Source organism: Pistacia vera, unplaced genomic scaffold, assembly GCF_008641045.1.
Source record: "Pistacia vera cultivar Batoury unplaced genomic scaffold, PisVer_v2 Contig1021, whole genome shotgun sequence".
Classification (NCBI taxonomy): domain Eukaryota; kingdom Viridiplantae; phylum Streptophyta; class Magnoliopsida; order Sapindales; family Anacardiaceae; genus Pistacia; species Pistacia vera.
Window position 1 is genome coordinate 200221 of NW_022195052.1, and position 14100 is coordinate 214320.

A 14100-nucleotide genomic window follows, 5' to 3' on the forward strand; every position below is an offset into this window, starting at 1 on the left:
AAAATTTAAATTTTTTCATTTTAAAGTTTTTGTTTGTAAAATAATAATAGACCCCTATTTTTCACAGTTATTTATTTCAGCCCAAGTTCCAAAACAGGGTACCCGCTGTAGGTTCCAAGCTAGGTACCCGCTACAGATTCGTTTTTTACAGTTTTTGGTTCCAATTCCGGTTCCTCCACATATAGGAACCGGAACTAGAATTGCACAGTATCAATTCTAAAAAAATAGAATTGGAATCTACCCGCACAGTGTCGATTTCAGGTAGGTTTTGGTTCTGATTTCGATTCCGATTCTGATTCTAATTCTAGTTTCGGTTCTACTCACAAGTTTTGATTCTACTAGTACCCGTGCTCACCCCATTTACATTACACTTGGAAATAAATATATTTTATTTATCAATTTTAAATATATTAATATATACTAAAAATTGACCGAAACTTTATCCACTGAAGTTCCCAACTCAAAATGAGAGCAAACAAAGATAAAAAAACAAGAACAGCAACGACAATGCGACCGTCGTCTCCGCCGAGAAGACGGACCCAAACCACCTCCACCACCACACCCTCTGCCTCTGTTCTGGATAGTGAACTCCTGACTGCGGAAGAAACTACAACTTTCTTTAGAAACCTTCAAATTTCATCTCCAGATTCGAGCGCAAATCCTAGGAGTTTCCCGTACAGCGTGAAGCAACAGTGCTGGGAAAAGGCGGAGAAGGTCAGAGGACGAGACCCAGATCGCTGGCGGAGAGACGCTCTCGGTAACATTGTTTTTAGAAAGCTTGTGGGCTGTCCCGGTTGTTTGTGCCATGATTACGATCATATTTTGCCTTACTCCAAGGTACTTTTTATATATTTTTTTCAAGAAGATTTTCTCTTAATGTAGGTATTGCTGGTTTGATTTTTGTGAAGAGGGTTGCTTAAATTTTGATTAAACAAAATGAGGCGCCTTTCTGTTGTCTCTTATTATTCTTATTTAAGTTCACTCTAGATGTTAAAAGAATTTGAAGATATTGTTTTGGGGTGTTTGATTAGTTTTAGAAATATATGAGCTGAGCTACTTTGAATGTGTATTAAGAGTAAAAAGAAGAGGAAACTAAAAATGTGGAGATATATGTCAATTTAGATGGTGGATTCCCGGGTGTAGGTTAGTGTGTATATTAAAAATCTGTCCTTTAGCTAAAATAGAATTCAATTTCTTTATGTTTGGAAGTTACATTATACTGTTTATTATTTTATTGCTCATACCAATTATATAAGGGAGAAAACTTTTTTCTTTTCTTATAATCAATGCAAATTATTTACAAATGACAAACAATTTTCAATGCATAATCTAAATTTATTTTTGTCGCCTCCTTTAGATCACACATTAAGACCAGTCGTGCAAATAGTCACATTCCATTCCTCTGCCAATCATGCTACTTAGATTGGAGGATGAAATAAGAGGATAAGGCATAATTAGGGAATGCATCCTGCTTTCAACTGTGAGAGGATTAATTTTTTTCCCTCAATTGTGTATGTTTGCTATTTGGTTCGGCTGGATGATGTCTTCAGGTTCTCTCTTTCTATAGTGAAGATTTTAGTTTGAGGAATGATTCCTGTGAGACTCAAGTGATAATACTGGTTAGAGGCACAATGTGACTATCATTTTTTTCAGAATTAGACGGACTAGTAGATAGGAGAAAGTCTAGCTTGGGCTGCATGAGATGGGGGATGAGTTGAAGTGCTAATCTGTTGGTGAGAAGTGTGGTAGATGATTAGATTGAAAGGGACTCAGTAATACTAATAATACTATGCATTACAATAGTGATATTGAGAGTAAATAGGAATTTGGATTATGGCTCCTAATAACTGGCTGTTTCAGTTCAAATAATAACTCAAGCTTGCAAAATAATTTGGACTGCAAGTGAAAACTAATGCTTGCAAAATGATTTGGAGGGCAAGTGTTAACTAATGCTTACAAAATGGTATGGTATGCTAGGACTTTTGTACCCCCTTGAATGCCAGTTTTGGTTAATCATTTTTATAGTCATTTTCTTATAAAACAAATTCGTTGCAGATTTCATGCCTGCATATTTTTGTGCCTTTTGACCTAAATTCACTGCATTCGCACCCTCTCCAAGGGTGGTGTTAGAAGATGCATTTGGTTAGAGATCAATTCATTCTTAAATAATCCAAGGGTTTGTACTCTCATTGGTAGAAACATTCTAGGGTTAGGATGACTGTTTATTTGATGGTACTTATGTGCTCTAATTGTTGATGATAATTAATTCATCAATCTTGAGATGGTTTCTATCCAAAGAGGGGAAGAAAAAGTTAAATGCTGTAATATACATGAAGATATGAGAAGGAATGAGTGACAAAAGCCTTGACATGGAGTTTTGGGTGGACGGAAGGATTGAGATAGAATATATCTGAAGTTAAGAATTGATTTGTTTTTTCTGTTACCAGACCATGATTGATTTATTCATAAATTAAGCCTTTTTCTGTCATCCGTTGGGCCTGAGTAATTGCTTGAATCAAATTGTTCATGTATGTAGAACCTATTTTAACACGTTGCCAATTCTTAGTTCGGCTGATCATGTTGATGTGCAATTGTTTTGGTTTTTGGGAAACTTTAAGCTAAAGAACCATTTTCCTTTAAGGAATGGATCAAAGGAACTGAATTTAAATTTTTTAATTTCTTTTTGGGCAGGTATAGATATGCTCTCTTAACTATACTTTTTACGTTTTTTGTATCTTGAATTCACTTGGATTGTCTGATCGATTGAACATCTGTCTTCGCAGGATTGTTATAGATGCCTGTTTTCTCTTTTAGCAAATTCAATCCTTGACATTTGCTATTTATAGCTTTAGTCTTAAATCTTGTAAATAATTTGCTCCACCTTTCTAACCTATAAATTTGGAGTCTTTATTTTTGTTGTGGTTGCAATAAATGTATAATCTCTAATTTTTTTTTTTTCCGAAACTGCTACTGGAGACCTGATTTTACTAATAATATTTCAGGGGGGGAAAAGCACGCTGGAAAATTGTCAGGTTTTACAAGTATGAACTTTTTTTTCTTTTTGTTGTCAATAATTATGACACTTAAGGTTGTACTTTTATAACATTTCTTGAGCATCTGATGCAGATAATATATTATTTCAATTCTTTAGGAAAAAGGATTTTATTATTTTCCACCTCTTTCCTTATATTTAGGTTTTGTTGTTTAAATTTTCTTATTTTGTTATAGTATTCCTAATTAGATTCAATTTCTTGTTTTAGGAGTTTTCCATATTAGAATAAGGTTTGTTTCAATTAATAGGATTATTCTTTTTCTAGTTAGTTAAGGATAATTCTAGTATAAATAGGATAACAGTAGTCAGTTTGTGTACTGTATCTTTTCTTTAATTCAGAATTTTAATTCTAAGGTTTTCTTTATTGTATCTTTTCTTTAACTCAAAATTTTAATTCTAAGGTTTTCTTTAGCTATGTTCTATTGTTCCAACCACAAACACCCTATTCTAGCCCTAATTCTTGAGATCTAACCGCCCTACAACGCTTTTGCTACGTCAAGTGGTATCAAAGCACAAAAAATCCTAAATTACTCTAGGATTTTTTTTGTTTCTAAACTATGGTTGGTAGAGGCAGAGATCGAGGTAGAGGTAATCAATCTCAACAAACTGAGTTGGCTAAGATGCAGAGGATGATTGAGGACTTGATGTAGGCTGTACAAGCCTTGCAACGTCGGGAACCTATGGAAGCCCGAATGGAGAATCCGGAAGGTGACCACAAACAACTCGAGATATCAGAAGATCTTGAGACTAAAGAAGAGTATTAGATGTTGTTGATGATGAAATTGAGGTTAGCGACAATGATCACTTCAATGATTATTTTAATGATCATGATGAACCGCCACAATTTGATGATGAAATCTTTGAAGAAGAATCAATTCCTGAAGAAGAAAATTGCTTTGAAGTACGCATGGATGATTTTGAAAGAAATTCTTTTGTCATCAATTTTTGTGAAGACGTGCATGAGCACTCCTACAAGATAAAGTTGAAGGAGATTTTGCTTCAAACAATTGTTGACAAAATAAAGTTGAGATGATTGACTACTGTTGTCCTATTTATACTAGATTGATTTTTCAATTCCAACTGTTTGAAGCAAAATCTCCTTCAACTTTATCTTGTTTGAGTGATCATGCATGACTTCACAAAAATTGATGACAAAAGAATTTCTTTCAAAATCATTCATGTGTACTTCAAAGCAATTTTTTTCTTCAGGAATTGATTTTTCTTCAGGCATTGATTCTTCTTCAAAGATTTCATCATCAAATTGTGGTAGTTCATCATGATCATCAAAATAATCATTGAAGTGATCATTGTCGCTAACCTTAATTTCATCATCAACAACATCTTATATCCCCCTTCAGTCTCAAGATCTTCTGAAATCTCGAGTTGTTCATGGTCGTCTTCCGGATTCTTCATTCGGGCTTCCACAGGTTCCTGACGTTNACCATTTTCTCCAGCTCTGCAAGGAACTGGAATTTCTTGTTCTTCAAAACTATGAACACCATTTCGTGTACCATTCAATACCTTTTTCTCTGCAAGATTCAATACAGAAGCCATGGAATCACAAATTGGCGCGTCTAGGCCAAAGCTGAGGACTCTGCCATTGCTTTTAAAATTAGGGTGGTGTATTCCATTTGGAGCATCAATACGGGCTGCTTGAAGTGCTTCAGAAATGGTGATGTGACGATACTGTGAGGCAGAGTTCTTGTTCTTGCGACGCCCAGCTCCCACTGGCACATTTCTCATGGTACCGCCTGCAGTCCAGTATCGTTGGCAAGCTTTGCAGAAATGGCGAGGTTGATTAATATTGTAATTGTTGTAATAGCAGAATTTGGTGTCCATACTATTGCATCGAGGGCATGGAAGAATTTTATCTGGCTTCTTGAGGGTCTTCTCTTGTGAATTGGAAGCGTCATTCTGAACTTTCTCAGTCCTGGAAGACTTTGATTTCGCAGTTTCTTCATCTATGGAAGGTGTTTTGGGGTTTACATTACTGTCCGGTAATACTTCAGGATCCGTTGATTCATCTACACTTGGAGGTGGAGTCCCATCTGGTTGTGTGGTCTCAGTGGCTTTCCCTCCTGAAGAATCCTGGAGTTTAACATAGTTTGTTTTCCATTAGTAATTTAGGTTAATTGGCATGATATGAACAGCAAAGAACAAGTCCAAAAAAAGATGCATTACAAAATTCTGAATTCTTTTTCAATCTTTTTCTGTACTTTGTAAAGATATAGACATTTTATTGACACTTCCAATGCTATAATTCAATTTGGAAACACCACAGAAGTTATGACACAATCAAGGCTATGCTTAAATTAACAGAGTTTCTAGAAAATTAGACTATGATCAGAAATATTAACAAAATCTTGAATCAAGAGGAGTGAGAGAGAAAGAATTAACATTTTCTGATAAGCTAATAGTGTAGAGATGAAAGGAATCTATCCCTCAAAGCTAAAGGACCTTTCAAGGTAAGAAGAGTGGAAAATCTTGATTGGCTAACAAGCATAAAACTCAAAAAGTTTTTTTTTCCTCTCACAACTCCGACGTGGTAGCTTGCAATTGATCAACTCGTAATAGGTTACGATTGAGTCTCCTGATAATTACTAACAATGCGAACTATCATGTTAAGTTGTGAGAGGAATTTTGTGAGAAAGAGTTGTAGTGTAGTATTACTTATTAATTAATGATCCTCCTTGATTAATTATAGGAAGAGATAATATTCTAAGAATAAGATGAATTGTCCATTCATTTTTCCTCTGATATTTATTTATATTGTGAAGATCAGGGGTAAACATAGGGATGGCATTTGCCTGGCCTCGCGGAGATCCAGCTTGACCCGCCCAAATGGGGCGGGAATCCCCAGAAAATCGAGGATAGGGTCGGGACATCCTAAAAAAATCCCTGCCCAGGCAATTCGGGGGAGGGGATTGTGCATTCCCTGCCTTGGCCTATCAACTTGCCCCGTGGAGCCCCGCTTACTCTTTTATAATTCGAGTTATATATAAATTAAGAGTTTAAACATGTTTTAAGTATGAATCTAAATTTATGATATTTACTTTTAAATACTTTCTAATATTTGTATTAAATTTATAGAAAAAATAATTTAAACGGAGAGTCTAATAATTAAATATATGTATTATTACTTGTGCATTCTACAAATAATAATACTGACCCAAAATAATTTGATTAGATTATTACAACTTACCAAACCAATATAAATATACACAATTGCTTAAGACTTACAAATTACACAAATTCATTTATTCCTGTAATTAATTAATCTCTATAAAATATGATGTTAACTTAATCAATGTTGGGAACTTGATATGGAATTTGTCCCTTTCACAATGGACTAATTTTATTAGTTGTAGTGAGATAGTGTTTTATAATTAATTCATTAATTTACTAGCAAATTATGTTAAGGTTAATTTATTTATTAATTTTGTGAAAATAATTAATTAACAGGACTACCTAAGTCTAAGTCTCCATACAATTGAATAATTAATCAATTTACCTAATAAATTATGTTAAGATTAGATATAGATATATTTAATTATGTTGGGGGGGGAGATCCCAGCGTGGCGAATTTCTCCGCAAAAGCTCTGTTCATCGGCCCGAGGATGAGAGTGATTCTACCCCCACGGGTTGGGACGGTCATGAGACTTGTCCCTGCCAGCGTGACAGGTTGGGGACGTCATGGGGAGTATCGGGGACGAGGATTGGATTCCCAGCCCGTGCCCATCCCTAGGTAAAACCAAGAATCGAATTCTAGAATGGTCGACTATAAATATAAAAGCATTTTAATATTAAAATTATTCCTTTTCTTTTAGTAATTTTGATATGAAATAACTTAATTGTTTTTAATTTAATCTAAAGCTTAATTTTATATATCTAAAAGAATATAAGAATAAAATTTTATTAAATTTACCATACTTTAGAAGTTAGCCTATTGTAATTAAATTAATATCCCATAGTTATTTATTTATTAGATATCGGTTATTTTTAGAGGCATGGTGTCCATCCTATGTAGAGTCGCTTATACAAAATTGTCATAATAATCATGAATTCAAGACGTAATAATAATTTTTTATGACTATATATTGATATTTGTAAATAAATATATAAATCTCTCATCTCCCATCATTAACCATTAATACACTTCCTCTTTTTGTTGAAGAAAAAAAAAGCTTTTTTGTTTTAGATTATGAAAAACATTACATTTCTTTTGGTCATCGTCTTTCTTTCTTGTTGCCATACAGGTGCCTCACTCTCACCCTACATTTCTTAAATAAATTGACTCTTTACTTACCATTTGGGGTTTTCCTTTTTTGACTTTATTCTCCCTGTTTTTACTTCACCAATCATCTCAATTCAACACTAATTAAGTGACATGTTTCATAACTTTAAAACACAAAAGGCTCAATTCATGTTTATTATTTCAGATATCTGTAGAGATTTTTATTATTCAAGTGATATCTTAAGAATAGTTAAAAGCAAATTTAAGTTTTGGGTTTTCAAAAGCATATTCTACATAAGTATTTTGAAAGTTATGTTGAAATAGTATAGAACAGAAGAGACTGCTTGAAATCTCCACTCTCATATTTTGGTGTTTTAAGTTGGAGCAACATGAAAAGCACTATACAGTATACTCTATCAAAATGGATAATTATTTTATTAATTATTTATAGTGGAGGTTGACTATGAGCCCAATGATTTCACTGTTACTTTCCTCAACAAAGTCAACATGGATAAGTGCCATTTTTTTTTTTCCTAGAAGTGCTTCTAAGCCAAACAAACTACTTATTTTATATATCCAGATAGTGGAATTACATAGGTCAATAGCTGACTAAACTCACTAATTATTTATTTATACACCAAATCTTTACTCCCATCTTCAATCTATGCATTCTCAGCCACTGGAAAGTAATCAGTCAATCTCTTTCATATTACACTAATGGTGAGACTTTTGCCAGATGAAATAACCACTTTGTTGCTTTCTGAACTCTTCGAGGTCAAAATGAAATTCACTAACTGAAAATTAGGTCACAATGTGACCAAACAGGTCTTTATGGATTTCCCCAACCAAAGGAGTACATTTGGCAGATTTGTTAGGTTCCCTTGGAATTTGCATGTTTGTGTAGTTTTCTAGTCCTAACCTGAAAAGGGTTGGCTTCAGGAAAGTGATGTGCAATGAATAGATGAAAAAAAATCACTTTCCGAATTCATTATTTTGCAAAATGGTATTATAATGTTTTTAATTTTCAAGAGGGCCCCTTTTACACCAATCAGGATAGAGAGTTGTGGCGAGGAAGATGGGAAGGATAGCTTTGGCAGGTATATTCGACAAGTGCAGGTTGCAATCAAACCCCTGTTTGCAGATATGGAAGTTAAAAATTGTGAAATTATGTGGCCAAATGAATGGTAGAATTTGATGATACATACAAATCCTGAACAAACTTTGATAAATGTTTTTAGGTTTTAAACATATCTAAATTAACAAGTGCTTTCCATCAAAAAGAAAGAGCAAAAAGGAAAGAATCAGAAACAAGAGTAACACCAAAAGGGCTCATGGCAGTATTCAAATTTGGGGTCCCTAACAGCATCTTCTACATAAAATGTGGACTATATTTGCTGGAGAAAGAAAATATCTGAAATGTTTTTTGCTTCTGGATGGACCATCCACACACTTAATCTCACTTGTATGTATCTATTATGCTTTATAAGAAACTTTGGTGGATTCATCTCTTAAAAGTTCCAACCATATATCTTTTCAATACTCTTTCCGTTTTTCAGCCACTGCTTAAGAGGAGTTAGTTAGTCTCCTACAACACTTTAATTTCTGAATCTCCCAAATTTAGTGTTATTAGATAAATAGACATTTATTTAGTAAAATCAATAATTAAAGAAAGAGAGGGAAGGAACACCGGAATATATGGAACACTTTTCACTGAATTACATTCTTTTTCCTTTATATTTTTTTGCAAGTTGTGTAGATTCCATGAGCCTGAAAAGAAAGCTACTTGACCTTTTTTTATGAATTATACTGAAGATTATATTCACAGAAGGACTAGAAAATTTCAATTTTTATAGGAACTGTCTCATATTTACTTAACCCCACAATAGTCAAGTTATTATGCGTAGTTGTCAAATAACCTCTTCTGCCTGGCATCCCCAATCATACCATTTGCTCTTTTGCATCCTTTTACAGTACAAATCTTCTTCGGTTATGAATTTTTCTTGCTTTTGCAACTGTGTCTCTTTTAAGTTTTAGCAGATACACGGTACAGAGAAAATAGGGAAGTGACCCATTTTCAAAGTTTATAATTAATTATTAGCTCAGTGCGGTGCCTCAGATTATGGTGTGTAAAAGATTTTTTCTGCAACTCTAATACTGTATTCCACAGATACGAAATAAGATATGTACATAAACACAACTCAGCAAACTAAGTACATCAAAAGGCACCTGTGCATATTGTTACAAGAAGACTATTAGTTCCCCCTAGAGCTTCTCTCTATCCAGTGAAAACCAGATATCCCTCTCTGCTCTTCGTTTTTGTCAATTAGCTTGTATGCGATGACTGATGAGACTAGTAATCAAAATGATACATAAAGGATCACAGTAAGAGATTCAAAGTCACTCTAACAGTTGAATTCGCCTAAAATAAGAAGCCTGTTTCAAGACCTTTCATGGAAGTTTAATGATCTAGCCAAGGCTGCAGGATTTGCCCGCAATACTGGGAGTTTCAGCCATGTGACTTTTTCATCACTCTTTGGTTGCAAGCCCTTGATAGCCCCCACCAGTGATGGATTCATTTTTAATTCCAAGCGTTACCCATATTGAACTCTTTGCAGCTTCACTTGGATCATCAACTCTTAATGTTTTTGGAACCATAAACATCCGTTCTTCTGTTTTGATGGTTCCTCTTGCTCCATACATCTGGTTTATGCATGTCTGACTCCCTTGAATGCTTTCCCCAAAGTGGGGGAATTAGGACTACAGCTTGGAGCTTTCTGGTTTGAAGAAGATTGGGGTGACAACCAAGGAATGTTCCAAGTCCCCAGGACCCCACAGTTCCAAAATGGCGCTGGATAGAATGACATAGATATCCTGAAGGACAAAAGGCAGGTGGGGGCACTGCTGCTTCCATGGATAGGCCAAGGAACACCAGGAAGACATGGAATCGGAGAAGGGACCATTAACATTCCGTGTTAAGGGTTCCTGCACGCAATTTCTGATTCCTTCCTCCACTGGATTTGAACAGTGATAAGGAACCGCTTGAGCATCAATCACTGACCAGAGGATCTCCTATTAGCAAGGATTTGGGTCTGTTTTCCAGCATCAGTAGTTAGCAATTGAAATAAAATGTCAATGTTCTGTTACAATTAAATATTATTACGATTATGTGTAATTTATTTAAATAAAATTAGAATTTGAACTGTTGAATGGTTGTAAGCCACTAAATTTTTAAAAAAAAAGATTTTTGAGTTAACTTTTGTCACAATGAGTGCAGGCAACAGTTAATAGATCAAAGGGAAATCGAACTGAATTATCCAGAGCTGAGCTGATTCAAAAAAGTTCTTATTGCCGGGTTGCAGGTAATTCCAAATCTTATAAGTTATTGCGTGACGTCCTCATACAAAATAATCGAACTCAATTTATAACTTGTCAATTATTGGTTTGATGGTTCAGGTCGTGACATGGATCTTATTGAACTGTCAGCCTATGGCAATGTTCGTCGTGGACAAGACACGGGAGGTTGTAGAATTCAATGACAAATTTCAGCTGTAGTAACTTCTTTTAAATAGATTTAAGATGGAATTAGGAAATTAAGGAATTTTTGTGTATTCAATTGATTATAATTGTGTGCGCACAACTTCTACATCAAATTATAGCAAACGTAGATCTGTTACTTTCTGAGGCTTAGTGAGTGATCTCTCCGATCTTCTCACCATTATTGGTTGTTAATTTTCTTTTCTGAAGGAAAGGCAAGTGATCATAAAACTTCCCACCAGTAAACTATGGACTGCACGCATTCTAGATAGAACGAGTTAAATTATATTACATTAGTTGATTTAAACAATGTTTTAACACCCAACTTGGAGTGAAATTCGGCAAAGTGGTCGGGTCTGGGTTGACCAGTTTAACCGGTTTGACCCACTGGTTAAACAAATGTCCAAAGGTTTGAAATCTAACAAAAATACCCTTAAAAGTTCCTATAAGTCCTTATAAGTTTGGAATCTTGTAAAAACATCCCAAACACCATCGTCAGTGTTGGCAAATAGGGTCGGTTTCCAGTGACGACAACACTCTTCATCACCAAGAAAACACTCCCTTTAGTCTCTTAACCAAAATTCACATCACCCCTCCCCCATTCGCTAGCAACAGCGGACTTCTTCTAGAGGCTTAGTTTTGTGATTTCCAGTTGATTCACTCACTATAAATCACCTCCGTCGTCATCCTTCCACTCACCAACCATTCATCTTCAAAAGCTCCAACATCCCCATCTTCAATTGTTCATGAATTGATGTCCCAATTTCTAAGGTTTTGAATGAATAAGAAAATTTGTAATATGAACTAGTGAAGGCCTTGGGTCTAGGTTGAACTAGTTCAACCGACCAGGCCCGACCGAGTTTTGAAACATTGGATTTAAACAAATATTCTTGAATATGATACTTATTTATTAGTATTAGTAATATGTTTTAAGGATGTTTGTATTTGGTTTATTCTGTTTCCCTTGTTGATTTGGTTTTCCTATTTAAGTTGTATTGATACACTGCCATATAAACGTATATGTTCATTAGTATCAAATATGTTGTGCCTATGCAGCAGTTCTCATGCTCAACAAGATCTAATCTTTCTTGATTCACAAGTAAGCGCTTCTTTTAAGTAAGCTTTTGAAGAATCTAAGGCAAGTCCATTACAGTCTTACATTCCCTTAGGAAGAACTGGAGAATGATATAGAAGACAACTGGAAGAACTGATGATGATATAAAAAATAAAGAACCATGGCACTTCTTTTGCCTTGCCCCTTGATCTTGTGCCTTTGTCCACTCCTTTTGCTAAACCTCTTCATAATATTCATACTGATTCTTGTTGGCTTGGATTGCATGTACTTTTACTTCAATCACTTGCAAGTTTAATGCTTAGTTCCGTAATTATAAACGCCTATTTATATCCGGGGACGGACTCACATGCTCATAAGTAGGGGCTGGTGAACCCACTCAATTTTTGTTTTTTTCCTTAGATTATATTTGTATTAATGTTTTTATATATGACCCTACTCATCAACTTTTCTTCTATTTTACAATATATTATTTTGAATTTATCTCCTTTAAAATTAATTCTTGGGTCCGTCCATGTTTGTATCCTTATTAGAGTAATTGAGATCCTTTTGTGGTGTCTACATGATTCTCTTGGCGACATTCAAATTCTTGCTTGGCGGATTTGATCTGGAGTTTCCTTGTTCGCTAAATGCATATGACATTGCAATGCAAGCTCCAGAATGTGAAAGAACCATCCATCTTGGGTTATATTGAACTGTTGTTACATTGCCATGGATGCTGCTAGTTTGGATTTGCCTATTGACAGAGCGATGTTGAAATTTTGATTTGATTAGGAATGATTGACCATATCCATGGTACCAAAATCTATGGGATGAGTCTGAGCCTGTATGCAAAATATGTTTGTTTTAGTAAGAATCGTCCTTTGATTATGATTCTAGAATGGGGTATAATTAAGAAAAATATTACACTTACAACCTCTTTTCACAAATTTCTTCTCACAACTCTGACGTGACAGCTTGCAATTGATCAACTCGTAATAGGTCACGATTGAGTCTTATCTGATAAATTACAAATAACCAATTGCGAACTATCATGTTAAAGTTGTGAGAGGAAGTTTGTGAGAAGAGGTTGTAGGTGTAGTATTACTTATTAATTAATGATCCTCTCTTGATTATAGTTATAGGAAGAGATAATATTCTAAGAATAAGATGAATTGTCTAATTCATTTTTCCTCTGATATTTATTTATTATTGTGAAGATCAGGGGTAAAACTAGGGATGGGCATTTGCCTTGGCCTCGCGGAGATCCAGCTTGACTCGACCCAAATGGGGCGAGGAATCCCCAGAAATATCGAGGATAGGGTCGGGGACGATCCTAAAAAAATCCCTGCTCTCAGGGACAATTCGGGGGAGGGGATTGTGCATTCCCTGCCTTGGCCTATCAACCTTGCCCCCGTGGAGCCCCGCTTACTTTTATAATTACGAGATTGTATATAAAATTAGAGTTTAAAACATAGTTTTAAGTAATGAATCTAAATTTATGATATTTACTTTTATAATACTTTCTAATATTTGTATTAAATTTATAGAAAAAATAATTTAAACGAGAGAGTCTAATAATTAAATATATGTATTATTACTTTGTGCATTTCATAAAATAATAATACGTGACCCAAAAATAATTTGATTAGATTATTACAACTTACCAAACCAATATAAGAATATACACAATTGCTTAACGACTTACAAATTACACAAATTCAATTATTCCTGTAATTAATTAATCGGTCTATTAAATATGATGTTAAACTTAATCAATGTTGGGAACTTAGATAATGGAATTTGTCCCTTTCACAGATGGACTAATTTTATTAGTTGTAGTAGAGATAGTGTTTTATGAATTAATTCATTAATTTACTAGCAAATTATGTTAAGGTTGAATTTAATTATATTAATTTTGTGAAAAATTAATTAATTAACAGGACTAACTAAGTCTAAGTCTCCATACAATTGAATAATTAATCAATTTACCTAATAAATTATGTTAAGATTAGATATAGATATATTTAATTATGTTGGGGGGGGAGATCCCAGCGTGGCGAATTTCTCCGCAAAGCTCTGTTCATCGGCCCGAGGATGAGAGTGATTCTACCCCCACGGGTTGAGGACGGTCATGAGACTTGTCCCTGCCAGCGTGGACAGGTTGGGGACGATCATGGGAGTAGATATCGGGGACGAGGAATAGGGATTCCCAGCCCGTGCCCATCC

General features: G+C 34.7%; 1 protein-coding gene across 1 annotated transcript; it reads left to right on the top strand.

Moving 5' to 3' along the window:
• The first annotated feature begins 443 nt into the window (after positions 1-443).
• Positions 444-10946, top strand: LOC116122194. Its single transcript, XM_031408101.1, has 4 exons — positions 444-837; positions 3003-3041; positions 10561-10645; positions 10740-10946. The coding sequence occupies exons 1-4, from the start codon at positions 466-468 to the stop codon at positions 10820-10822; spliced, it is 579 nt and encodes a 192-aa protein (XP_031263961.1). The 5' UTR covers positions 444-465; the 3' UTR covers positions 10823-10946.
• Positions 10947-14100: the final 3154 nt, after the last annotated feature.

What these genes read in the sequence shown, in the direction of transcription:
- LOC116122194 (XM_031408101.1), top strand. Translation starts at nt 466, where the DNA reads ATGAGAGCAAACAAAGATAAAAAAACAAGAACAGCAACGACAATGCGA. An exon ending in AAAATTGTCAGGTTTTACAA is followed by an intron (nt 3,042 to 10,560) that starts GTATGAACTTTT and finishes CAATGAGTGCAG; the next exon opens with GCAACAGTTAATAGATCAAA. An exon ending in TTCTTATTGCCGGGTTGCAG is followed by an intron (nt 10,646 to 10,739) that starts GTAATTCCAAAT and finishes TTGATGGTTCAG; the next exon opens with GTCGTGACATGGATCTTATT.